The 13,651-nt window shown below is 35.1% G+C and overlaps 1 protein-coding gene across 1 annotated transcript in view; it reads left to right on the top strand.

Annotated features, from left to right (window-relative positions):
- The window catches only part of LOC108570523 (acetylcholine receptor subunit alpha-type acr-16), a 348,441-nt gene that overhangs the window by 127,386 nt on the left and 207,404 nt on the right, over positions 1–13,651 (top strand). The window contains exon 5 of the mRNA XM_017932396.1: positions 12,107–12,287. Coding sequence (XP_017787885.1) covers positions 12,107–12,287 — 181 coding nt within the window. The remainder of the gene's footprint in view (positions 1–12,106; positions 12,288–13,651) is intronic.

Genomic DNA, 13,651 nt, shown 5'->3' with positions numbered 1-13,651 from the left:
AATATTTCCGATAATAAAAATATTGAATAAGATTTAGCGATGAATTCATACAATCTAAAAAATAAAAAACAAGGTCAAGCACAAGTATATTCACTGGTACCAATTTTGAATACCATCGAATTTTCATTTCGCACATTCTTCCATAACAATCCACAACCCGACGTATTCGTTAAACAAGGCATCGGGTTAAAAAAGGCAAACAAAACATTTCTGGTGATCAACATTATTCAGCGATGAATATTAAGGAATATTTATAATCGAATGTAGAACATAAAAAACAGGCACAAGTATATTCTCTCCTATCGATTTTGAATATCGTCGAATTTTCATTTTGCACATTCTTCCATAACGATCCTCAATCCAGCCTGTTTGTTAAATAGGCGACGCGGAAACTCCGCGACACGAAAGTTACTTACTTACTTGAGAGCACTTAATACCTGTTCGACACAGTTTGGACAGAGGTGAACTCGGACGCAACTATTCCGACGATCGAGAAGTATTAAACGGGTAAGAAACAAAATTCGGGGAAGTTTTCGGTGATGAACGGTGCGAGCCTGTGTCTATCGTTTAAAACTTTCACGCCGGTCCTTATTTCGCTCCTGCGCCTTCGTCGAATTTGCATGCATATGAGAACCGGCGCGAGATTTACAATAGTATCCGGTGTTATTCCGCGACGGTGTGTCGCGTCACGTCACATCGCGGAATTCAAGCTTTTTGCCGTGCACCGGCGATGTTCCATCAACGTTAATTCGAGAATTATTGTCCCCGCTTCGAAATTATCAGGTCATGTGCTACCGACGGTTCCCGTTCGGCTCGACGCGGTTACACTTCTTGCCCCATTCTTTGCGAGGATAATTCTCCGGCCAGTGGAGAATTTGTGCTTTTCTGGTGTTAATTATTGACTAAACGACAACGGTGTCGTCTGCATTGTGCCAAGTTTCAATCACTAATTCGTACGGTTTGTAAACGTTAATTATAATTGTGCTTTTTTTCCTTTTTGCTGAAGTGTTGGAAAATTTATTTGACCTGTTCGCGATATTTTATACACATTTTATGTATAAGACACGTGTTATGCTCGTACAGAATGTAAATTACGTAGATATAAAAAAGAAAATGGTGTTATCAGTTACTGTTACGCTATTTCAATTGTATTTCTTCGCCAAAGTTAGTTGAAATATTGTCAGTGAAAATATACAGGATGTTCGCGCTATTATCTTCCAGCGGAGTTTTCTCGTAAATGGCAGATTTGTGGGAGAAATAGAAGAGGCGAAAGTTTCATTATTTTTTATGAACAATAAGATTTTTTTCAATTTGCGATGATTCTCGCGCAATGACGATACCACGAGTCTTTTTTAAATTGATAGCTGTAATTTTTTTTTATCATTTTCATTCTCTCGGAATCATTTTCAAACTCAATCTCGTGTCGATGGTTAGTGTGGCATAATTAACGACGTGAGATCTCATTTCTATATTTTATTTCTACTTCCATTTTTATGTTCATCACTTACGGTACATCTTAAGTATAACAAAAATTGACATTTAATTTAATTCTAAACGATTTAACAGCTTGCTTCACATTCAATAAGTGTTCTAACACTTTGAAAAAAGGTATTTGAGTTTGGTGTGAGATAATTAACGACACTATTAAAATCTCACTTTTACGTCGACACCTTAAATATAACAAAAATCGCTATTTAATGTAATTTTAAACGATGTAGCAGCTTTGTACTAACTATTTAGGTTTGCTTCGCATTCGATAAGTGTTCTGATAGAAAAAGAAAGGTACTCGAATTGCAGGGATCGTTTTTAGCAGCTTGATAGTGATACGAGTCAACGCTGTTTCAGACGAAGACAGACGAATTCTATTATTCATACGCAAAAATGTATCATTTCGACGTCGAATGTCTGGTTTTGTTAAAAATTCGAAAAGATACCTACCCGAGTGCTGAGCTGCAAAAATGAGGTCGCACAGAATTGTGTACACAGAAGTAACAATTGTCTCTGTTAATTCAATGCCACCCCGTTGCAAATATTTACCCAAACCTTCATATTTTTTACACTTTTCTGAAAAAACTTTGCAGATGCAATAACTCGGATTGAGCTATAAACACACGAAAAGTTAACGCAATAGTTTATACAAATATCATTTATCACAGTCGTTTACGGTGTCGATATATTTAGGATACATTGTCGTCGATCTTTAGTATGGTTCTCAATGCAGTTTCGAAACCACTTTCTGGAATCTTGCCCAACTTCCTTGTCGCAGATACCTGAATAGCTTCAATACACACAACGACCGTATTTCGACGTTCGTTTAATTTGAAGAGATAAGAAAGATGCGAAAATTCAACATCTGAATTTATTTTCACGTGGTTCGATGTTTATCTATCCGATAAATACAGAAAATTTCTATTTAGCCGTGCAAGAGCAAAACCACGGCAAAGTATCTTTGACAACGGGGGATTACACTGCGTTTAATCTCGTTAAGATGAAACCATCGGATACTTCGTGCATGCATTATGGATCTTTTGTGAGTTTGAAACTGGTAATACTTTGGACACGGGGTAGATTAATAGGTTAACAACACGGTGCATCTCGTGGTCAATTGTGGCCCACGAAGTGAAGTACTTGGAATTGCTGGTTGGCGACGCTCGTTTCACATATTTAGAAAATTATATCAAAGAATAACGAAGAGTAGTAGCATTCATATTTTTTCCAATGACATACAATGGCTCGTATCTCTCGCAAATTTTGTGAAATATACACAGTTCGCTGTTCGTCGAAGTATCGTTGTCGAAAGAAATTTAACAATTTGAAAATTATTGGTGAAATTGTAACCATTCAACTTCTATAAATGTAAAAAATGAATTGAAAAGTAACACATTGAAACGAACTATATTAACGTTAATAAGGAAACAACGTTCCTTTCATTCTTTCAATTAAATTACTTCTCTGCCTATTTTCTATAAAAACAAAAAAAAATATAAAGACAACAAATGGAAAAACAGTGTATAGTAGATATCATTTTTACTAATTTTACCAGTTTCTTTAACCCTTTCGTGACCACTGAGACTACATCCCACTTGAGTGCCACTAAAAATTGATCTCAATTTCGTATCCATTAAAAACGTGACCATGAGCGAATGAAAAAAGAAAATTTTATTCAAATTTCAAAAAAAGAGCAATTCCATCACGAAAGGATTAATGCACTGCAATTAAATTCAGGTAGAATATTCGACATTTAAAATCTCGCAACAAAGCAACAAATTATTTAAAGGATCAGAAATTTCACTTCTCCTTTCCACGTATTAATGTACAATCTCGATTGTACAATTTATTCCATACAACTTCCCAACGAATGCACCATTGTTCAACACAGTCTCCAGTCGCTGTGACGTTATTTCACGAACAATGCCGCTCGATTGTTCGAAAGCGTTATTTTCAATAGCCAGATATTGCGGGAAAAGCGTCTATCTGCGATCAACTAATTATCCAAAGGGGGGAAAGGAAAGGTACTGTAGGCAGAAACGTGTGGATTCTCTCTAATAAATCTTGTAATATATCGCGGACATTTATTAGGCGGCCGTAACTGTAGCCGCGCGCAGCTGTTCGCAAAACGATGTGACACGTAGCAACAAAGAGACGAAACGGATAATAATCGACACATTAAATCGGCACAATGAGCCCCAACAAGCGTAATTTCGATATTCCGCAAATCCGTTGCTGGATTTAACAAACGTGAAATGCGTCGTTCGTTGACCTCTTAAACATTGAAAAATTAAAAACGTTCATCGCTAGAAAATCCGACGACAAATGAAACGTTACTGTTTGTTTTTTTATTAAATCTTCATTTTTTTTTTTTTTTTGTGAAGTCATATAAGTAACGTGTATCTTTTATCTCGCTGAATCTTCGTTTCGCTGAAACTTCTCCGTCGAAGGTAGAAATAATGTTGCAATTTTGCAAGGTAAAAGTGGCGCGAAACGATTGGAACGATATACGCTTCGTTCTTTGTGAGAATTGATTAAATCGCGTGCTTTTTTTTTATTAGGATTCAATTCTTTCTTCTCGATCGTGCTTCTTTTGGCGGAGGTTCTGGTATATCTTCTTTGGGATTTTCGCGAAACTTCAGTGCTTCTGGGAGATATTGAAAAATGCTTGGTAAAGATATCGAGGCAACTCATTTTTCATATTTTATACTGTGCAGTGTGTCTGGCTTTCACTTTCAGGTACGGTAATAAAGATAATAGGTAGAAAGGCATATTATGTGAACTTTAATTTCTCCAAGGTGGCACACAAGAAGAAGCATGTAGTTTTTTCAGTTGAAAATACGTTATGAAAATCGAGTGCAATCTACATTTTACCTGAGTGTGTAAGGAATGAAACAATACGTATTATATAAAAATACAAAAAATATATATATCGATTGCGAAATTGGGTTTAATAATGAAGCACCCAGCTTCAAATTCTAATTGAGCAACTTAATTAACTGTTCTCTTCGTTTTATCCTACAACTTCCAAGAGTAGGATCTTCCTTTCAGGTTTCTACTCTTCAATTTTGCTTTACTTTCAATTTCAAGGTTTCCAGTTTCGAACAATAGCTATTTATCCAAGGCACATGAATTTGTTGAAAACAAATAATTTAAATGTTAAAAGCACTTACTCTATACGAAATTTGGAATGTAAGCTTCATTTTCTATCTTAAAATATAGTTAATTAATTTTATATATTTTTCAAATTATTCCCTGACGAGAAATTCTAAATAATACAGAATGTAGGATTTTATTTTTGTATGTAGATAAATTTCTTATCCATTAAGTATTTCGAATCACGAATCGATTCGGTTCTGTTTTCAAAATAACAGAATTTAAGTGATACAAGCCAGAAATGATCAGAAATGTTCAAGCTGTCTGATTTATATTTAATGTCTGATTAATTGTCAATTTTACTACTGTGCAAACGGTTACCTAGTACATCTACACGTGCAACTGGACGCATTTCCATCGACTGTATCCAGTGAGCAACGCCAAGTTCATTGTTGATGCCAATAGCAGCGTCAGTTATGCTTTGTACCAACTACTCACGCGCGTCCGGGTTTCCATTTACCTGTACTACTGATTTCACGCGGTCCGACAGAAATAAGTGTAAGGGAGACTTAGGAGGTTAGGTTAGAACGTAACTAATATCTTCAAAACACAGTCGTTTCGATTCCTGCTTTACATGTACAACTTTCTTTATTTATCGTCAAACTAACCATTCAAACTTTCTGGCAAAATTCGTCGGCTTCGTTATAGGACACCCTGTATGATTCGATGCTGTAGTTACTGTTAACAGCAGTATGGTGCGATACACAGTACTATTGGCGCGGCGATATCAACAATGATCTCGATGCGGCATGAGTAAATAGTAATTGTCATGTCAAATCACTAATAACGGAAGGTAATCGTCGCTAATCTAACAATCTCTGACAAGTGCTTACTCGCTTGTATACATTATTCGATCAGGTAATCTCTGATACAGGATTCTGCTGATACATCTCGTACTGCAAACATTTAACTACATTTTTTTGGCTTAGAAAAATAAATTCATTGGCTAGTTGACATGTAAGAATAGTTTTAACAAGATTTCAAAGTTGACTTTATATATACCGGGTGAGGCTGAAAGTATTGCCAAGGGAACAGGAGGTGATTCTTTATGCAAAAATAAACGAAAAATGTAGAATGAGATTTTTCCATTTGAGGCTTGGTTTTTGAGAAAATCGGATTTGAAAATCTGAGCGCGTACGATATGACATACACTGTATGTCGTTCAACGAACTGTAGCTTAGCTGTATAAGTGCAAGCGTACCCCAAGGATTTTCAAGCCCGATTTTCTCGAAAACTAAGTCTCGGACGGAAAAATTGTATTCTACATTTTTTATTTATTTTTACATGAAGAATCGCCTCGTATCTGCTCGTACAGCACTTTCGTCGCATCTACTCGCAAAGTAAAGTAATTTACTAGTATAGAGCGAAAATTGAACGTGTCTTTCTAAATAAAAAAATTTTCAAAATTAAAAAAAGCTTAATATCTTTAGCTGTGAAATATTTCCAGGTTTCTAGGCGCTTGTTTCACTTAGCTGAAACTTCAAATTTCTTAAATTTATATAAAATGACTTGACTATTGAAAAAATACACTCACGAATATTCGCAATAATTAAATTATACAAATTAAACGACACTCGACGAATAAAAAATACTATAACGCGAAGATTCACATTTTTTCTACTTGTTTTATTAGGTTTCTCCGAGTATTTTAGAGTAGCTAACGCCACGAGAAAGATGCATATGCGAAGACGTCGATATAAAACAGCTGTCGGCTGGTGATGGCACGGTGAAATGGCCAATATGAACCTAGCCCGTACATCATTCATAGTGATGTGCTATTTGCTACAGTGCATTTTTCATGCAGCAACAACCGCCTAGAAACCGCCGGTGTGAAATCACTTTTATATAACTCCTGCCTCGATAAAGTGACGACAGTTATCAGCACGACTTCTTGAAATCACATCAAATAGAATGACCGTTCGCGATATGAATACTCGATGGTTGTGAATCTATCGTCCAAAATATAGGAAACGATGAACAATAGCAAGTGAAAAAGTAGATATGAAAAATGGAATTTTTATCGTTACCACGCTTCCTTTGTCAATGAGAGTGTTTCCATTGGATTGGCAAATTATTTAATTAACATCGGTAAATTTAGTAATATCAATATTACCAATAATATTAAATTTAATTAGAAAATAGTAAATCTACTAATATTGTCAACATTGCTAAATTTAATAATGTTTTATATTTTTTATTTTTTAATAATGTTTCGTAACTTTTTTTTATTAGTAATTTCATAATATTTTACTTGACCAATATTACTAATTTAATTAACATCGGTAAATATTGTGAGCACTATAACGCAAACAATGGTTTCACGTGGGAAATGTTTAGCGCTATCACTGTTCCAAATAAATATTAAATTGACAATCGAGACAGGAAGGAGAACTAATGCTTTGTCAAACAATTCACAACCGAATTTTCTACATAAATTGAAAACATCATTTGTAACAAATGTCACTACCCGATTCTCGCATAAATCCATTGTTTCTTTATTGTATCTGTCGTGGTTATATAAATTGTGACATCGACAGATTGACATGTAACATTTGCTTTTGCGTTTGTGCTTTATATGGCATCGATCTATTTCTGTCACGGTAAAATAAAGTTTATTGAATCGGTGCACGCGCTGTTGGAATAGTTACTTCAGCTTAAATCGAACAAACTGCTGACGAACTTTACTGCCACTGTCACCGAAATGAATCGTGTAATGAGAATACGTTAGTAATTTAAATTCTTAAGATACTAATCTTACGCGAAGTACATTATTATCGAACTCAAAAAGCGAAATTAAAAGTCATTTTAATTTGTTGATTAATCGCTCAACGACACGTGCTATTGGATACCTGCTTACTCTTGTGTTATGAATCATTTTTTATATTATAAAAAGAACATCAATATGAAAAATTTTACATTATACTTGTTAATATTTTTAGTATTAAACTGTACTTGCTGTTTTACAAAAAAAAAACAAACTTAGCTTATTTAAAAGGTATCTGTTACTAAGAAATCAAAATTCTCGAGAAAATTGCGTTTGAAGTTTCAAATACAGTAAATTCTCCACAAGTGTCAGTCCGCAAGGAATCTAAACCTGACACTTGTAGAGTCAGGGTCTACGTTTTCGAGCCTCGCGCCCGCCTTTGTAGTTTGCCGAACGTAGACAAGGATTGAACAACATTTACTTATTAACACGTTCACTGTCACGCCAGATATTTCACTGTATTGAGATAAAACAGGCGCCCTGTATTACATTACATAGAGTCGGCCTACCCGTTTGACTGCCAGTTGGAGAATTGGCCTGCAGTTTGACTGTCACTTGTAGAATCGGTCCTACATTTTACTGACACTTGTAGAATCGGCCCTACATTTTTTTTTACGTGGAGGTAGGCCGACATTAAATTAATTACTCAATAAGTATTAATAAGTAAATGTTGTTCAAATTATATCGTGTTTGATATCATTTTCATCAGAAAAATCTCACCAACATGTTAAAACAAAATTCAGATGAAAAAAAGTAAAATTAAAAAAATTATATTTTTCGTGATATCTCGTAAAAGAAACCGAGTGGTGTAGCGTTACACCCTTGACTGACAGCGAGCGAGGATAACATAGGCGCAGCAATGACGCAGACCTAGGCGTAGGACCATCTATACTGACACTTGTAGAATCCAAACTGACTGACACTTGTAGAGCATTTACTGTAAGTTTTTCCCGCCGCGCATAATTATTCTCAAGAAGCCACCCCCATCTTTTCGAATTTTCAAGTATTCTTTCACGAGCATATTTTATACAGCTCAAAGTGTAAAAATATGCAAAACGAATAAATTTCGATTTTTGAAATTGAGAGGTTTACTCTTTCACTTGTTCTTGTTCTCTATCACTGTCATATTTGAGAGATAAATCCAGCTTAAGTGTAGACAATTCGTACAAGTGACATCGCCTAAGTGTCACACGTCGATTTTTATGAAATTTATGTGTGATAGAGATCTGAAAAATAATTTTACACGTTTTTTATTTTTTATCGACAATCGTGTACAGTGAAGGGATGACAATCGCCCTCAAAGTGGTGGTAGCAAACGTATTTACTGTAGTTCCATATTTCGAAACCCATTAGAACAGAAGGATAGCGTAAATTGACGAAATTCTTAACAATTCTTAAGCAATTTCGAAAAACGTCAATTTTTTTAAATAGTTATAAAGACTAACAATACATGCTAACACAAGTGTTTGCAATCACATCTATTAATTATTCTTTCTTCTTGCAATTCAGAACGTGCAAAAATTTGGCAAATAATCATCGACACATACATCCTACCGATGCTAATTAAAAATTCTTCAAAACACCCTCACCAGCATTTAAAATAAGAAAAAATGCCAAACAATTACATTCCCTTTTAGAGCAAAATTTTAACTCTAAACACACTTTTCTTTCTTCACACGTCGATAAGATTGATTTTCAACATTTTCTCCCAAAAAAAAATCCCGCGTTCCAGAGAAACTCGCGATAAAATCGCCAGACGACACTCGTCTCGAGCGTCTCGTGTAAATATTTCGCCGAAAGATATTTCCAATTCTCTGCAAACTGCTCGGGCGTCGTAGGGACAACATTGTTCGAATATTTCTCACCTTCTTCATTCCACCGTGAAAGGAAGTATCGTTGCCGACATAATGCTGAAGTTAGTGCCGTGAGGTGCGCAAGATAGAGGGGTGAAATAAAAGATATCGAGGTATTTTGATGTTTCAAACTGATGTTTCTCTTCTTATCGATGTTTCATCTGAAACTCCTCTCGAGATAAGCTGCTTTAGCGAGAGAATCTTTCGGGAAACGAGAGACACGCGTTGCTAAATTATGAAACTGATTCGTTTACTCTCCTTTGTCTTCTCCTGGGGAAAAATGGATTCTGACTTGATACGGGCGAATGTAACAGTAAACGGATTGGGTAATGGAAGTTGTTGAAAAATGACGAATAAGTTGTTTCAGTCTTTTTTTGCTTTGGAGCTTTTGAGACTTGTCCTTTTGAGGATCTTTTTTTTGTGTTGAACTTGTGAATGTTTTAAATTAATGTGAAGATTAATAGCGAATAGTAAGGATCAATAGTGAATTCGTTATTAATTTAATTCAGTATTTATTTAAGATAACAATCTTCGTTATTAATTTAATTCAGTATATTAATGTAAGACAAAAGTCTTTGTTATTAATTTAATTCACTATTAATTTAAAATAAAGATCTTCACTATTAATTTAATTCAGTATATTAATTCAAGACAAAAATCTTTGTTATTAATTTAATTCACTATTAATTTAAGATAAAGATCTTCACTATTAATTTAATTCAGTATTAATTTAAGACAAAATCTTCGTTGTTAATTTAATTCAGTATATTAATTCAAGACAAAAATCTTTGTTATTAATTTAATTCAGTATTAACTTTAGACAAAGATCTTCATTTTTAATTTAAATTAGTATTAATTTGAGACAAAAATCTTCGTTATTAATTTAATTCACTATTAATTTAAGATAAAGATCTTCACTATTAATTTAAGACAAAAATCTTCGTTGTTAATTTAATTCGGTATATTAATTCAAGACAAAAACCTTCGTTGTTAATTTAATTCAGTATATTAATTCAAGACAAAAATCTTTGTTATTAATTCAATTCAGTATATTAATTTAAGACAAAATTCTTCAATATTAATTTAAGATTCTTCTAACATGATAATGCAGTACTTATTATCGAGTTTGTTGAATTTAGAGGGTTAAATGTTTCTCACGTTTCTTTAGTACATATCGATTCTCTGCTCGTTACTAATTCACAAGTTCATTTCAGCGCAATAAAGTCAACCGGAAGTTTAATAAACAACTTCTACAAATTATGCCAGGAGCGAAACTGTAATTCGTTCCTAGAACGTGCTCAGATGTCCTTCTTTATCGTTTATCGCCGTTTTCAGTCGTCGCTTCGAATTATTTCTAGAGGATGAACGTGAAAGACCAGGAAATACGATTCCTTTCAACTTCTTTGTTTCTTCGATAGGCTTGAAGGTGCAGTGGCGCCTCTTTGATTAATGTTCCTATAATATTCGATATCCACGATTTCGTGAAATACGATTTTTACACATTTTCAATATTTATTGCCTTTTTTTCAACAAGAACTTTTAACAAGAATAGCATGCAACATTCTACTCTGGAAGAAGTTTTAGGAAGGGAAATACACTTTTCTTTATGAATTATGTTCACCGATTTCCAACACATGTTTGCTACGAAACATTTTCTCCGAAAATTTTTCTCAATTAGAAAATAAAGAAACAGGTTTGTTACACAATATGCGAAATAAATTGCATAATACGCATAATATGGAAAAATAAAATAATTTGGAATAGATTTATAAGTTTAGGGAAAATGTTCAGATTACAAAATTACTTCCTGCATTTTTTCTGAAAAAGTCGATACTTTTTTTTCTCAATTTTTAAATATTCCATTACGCTGATTTTCAGTGTTTCTATATATTCTTAGTATTTTTTCATTCCTAAGAAGAAAATTATGAAAAGCGACTCCTTTCTCATCTGTATCAGGATCTGTAACCAGTTCTGTTCGTCGCGAAACAGAACGTTACTGAAGTTAAGTGACATTTTGCTGAACTTTACTTCATACCCCTAGGATAAATGCCTTCTTCTTTCTTTACAAGCTTACGAGGGAGATGTTTGTTTTACGAAGAAGAAGAAGAAAAAGAATCGCACACAGACTGCAGAGGAAAAGAAGATGAGCAAATCTTCTTGGAGAATGAGAAATTAATATATTCAAAGGATTCGTGCTTTCTCTGCTTTGTTAATTGCATACAAATTTCTCTTGATTAACAGAATCCCGAGTATAATTACATTAACGAGAACAATGGCTTCAATATTTGAAAAGCATCGTTTTATCAGATTGACGAAATTCGTAGGCGAAAATGACAGAAATCTACAAAAAAAAAAGAAAGATAAAAATAAAATTTGATAGTCACCGATTAACAAGACTATTCAATTTTTTAAATCTCTTACATGTTTCTGATCGCATGACACCTTGGAGCCAACAAAACTGAAACCATTCAATACTCCCAAGCAACGCTAATCTTTTATCCAAATTATAACACAAAACTTTGTGTATCGACAAAAATGAGAATTAAGAATGATTTTTTAAGTAATTAAGAATTACCTTTCATTTAAAATTTACATTCGTTTCAAACGTGTTCGTCCTCGTCGTAAAACAAAGAACGAAGCAAAAATTTCAATTTCGTCCATTGAAATTTCCACCCATTGTCTTGTCTTTATTAAAAGACAATCATCTAAAAAACAAAGAATAGGAAACAATAGTTAAAGACGAAATATTTTCTGCAAATGGGCCGAAACGAAGAGAGGGAGAGAAAAGAAAACGACGCGAACGCAGCTAATGACGATGATTAATGGTGTAATATAAATACGTTAGTGCGGATGAGGGTTTCGACGGGACGTACCAAACAAACGTGGTGGTCGCGCATAACGGCAGTTGCCTGTACGTTCCTCCGGGCATCTTCAAGAGCACTTGCAAGATAGACATCACTTGGTTCCCCTTTGACGACCAATACTGTGACATGAAGTTCGGATCCTGGACCTACGACGGCTACCAGGTACACTACTGTCTCCACTACACACTAAACACACTCAGAGTACACACGAAGCACCAAAAAAACACTCTCTTTACTGGTCCCGAATTCTTCGAGAGGCGCATTCAACGCGCCGTTTCCTTCGACGATACAAACGTGGATTCGAATTTGCCGCCAACGGACTCTCCGCGCGATGGCGCTGCGGACGCTCGTAAACATTGTCCTGGAGAGAAACAGCAATCAGATTTTCCTCCCAAACATTCAGTAGAACCAATTTTTAAACGTGCAAATATTTATCTTACTGGTTGATTTAAGAAATAATTAGAATTATTGTTATTTAGCGAAAATATCGACAACGAAAAGGAATTCCATTATTATTCCAGCAAATTGTTTCTAGAACGTGATTATGCACACGTTAAACACATTCGGCCGAGATATGAAAATAAATGTTCCATCGCCGTGGTTGAATAACTTACAGACATCGATAGATCGACATGTAACGTTCGCGTTCCCGCGTTCGTATTTTCTATGGCGTCGATCTATTTCCGTCGCGGTCGAATGAACTTCATTGAATGATCGCGCGAGCTGCTTCAATAGTTACTTCGGTTTAAATCGAGACAGAATGCTAACAAACTTCGCCGGGTATTGTCGTCGAATCATTCAATGCTATTAAACGATAGTTTCGTACCCACAACTTAACCTAAAAAATCAACTATTATTACCAAAACACCGAAATTCACAAATCACCTCTAACAAACTTCATTTCACCTTTATAAACCTCTAATTACTCCGCAAACACGATAAACTGCAAAATTTGAAAAATTTCCAAATTTCCAATTCACGTTACCATCTACACTACCTCACAGTTCATGGCGAGAAACCGAAAGATGGCGGAGTAACGAGCATCGTCAGCATCAACGTCACATTCTTCGCGGTTTCGCTAGACACGGCAATCCATAACTCCGTTGAGTACAGTGTCACGAATCGACGACAGCGACGAGGTCCTTTACTCGGAACGTTTCTCTCCGGTTCGATCTGAGAAAAATAGGAGACGTTCTCTTTCCACCGCTCGAGCCGCGGTGTGTATGTTAAATGGAAGACCGTTTCACATGAGTCCGGTGGCGGCATTGACGAATTTTGTTGATTGCCACGATACTTCGAGCCCGTCTCTCTCTCTTCCTGGCAGTTCCCAGAGAAAAAAGAGAGAGAGAGAAAAAAAAGATAGATCCTCTTAATCCTACGCCCATGAACTCCTTCCCGAGGCTTCTTTGTCCGACACAAAAACTCGGTGCAACACAATAGCAACGCTCCATAGATAGCCGTTCGTTCTCACGCTTCGTAGCTTCATCTCGGATCTTTATATATAATATAGGTATATTATATATATA

This window comes from Habropoda laboriosa, unplaced genomic scaffold (genome assembly GCF_001263275.1).
Source record: "Habropoda laboriosa isolate 0110345459 unplaced genomic scaffold, ASM126327v1 scaffold61, whole genome shotgun sequence".
Classification (NCBI taxonomy): Eukaryota; Metazoa; Arthropoda; class Insecta; order Hymenoptera; family Apidae; genus Habropoda; species Habropoda laboriosa.
Note: the sequence above shows the minus strand (reverse complement) of the source record. Positions and strands in the feature narration are given on the sequence as shown.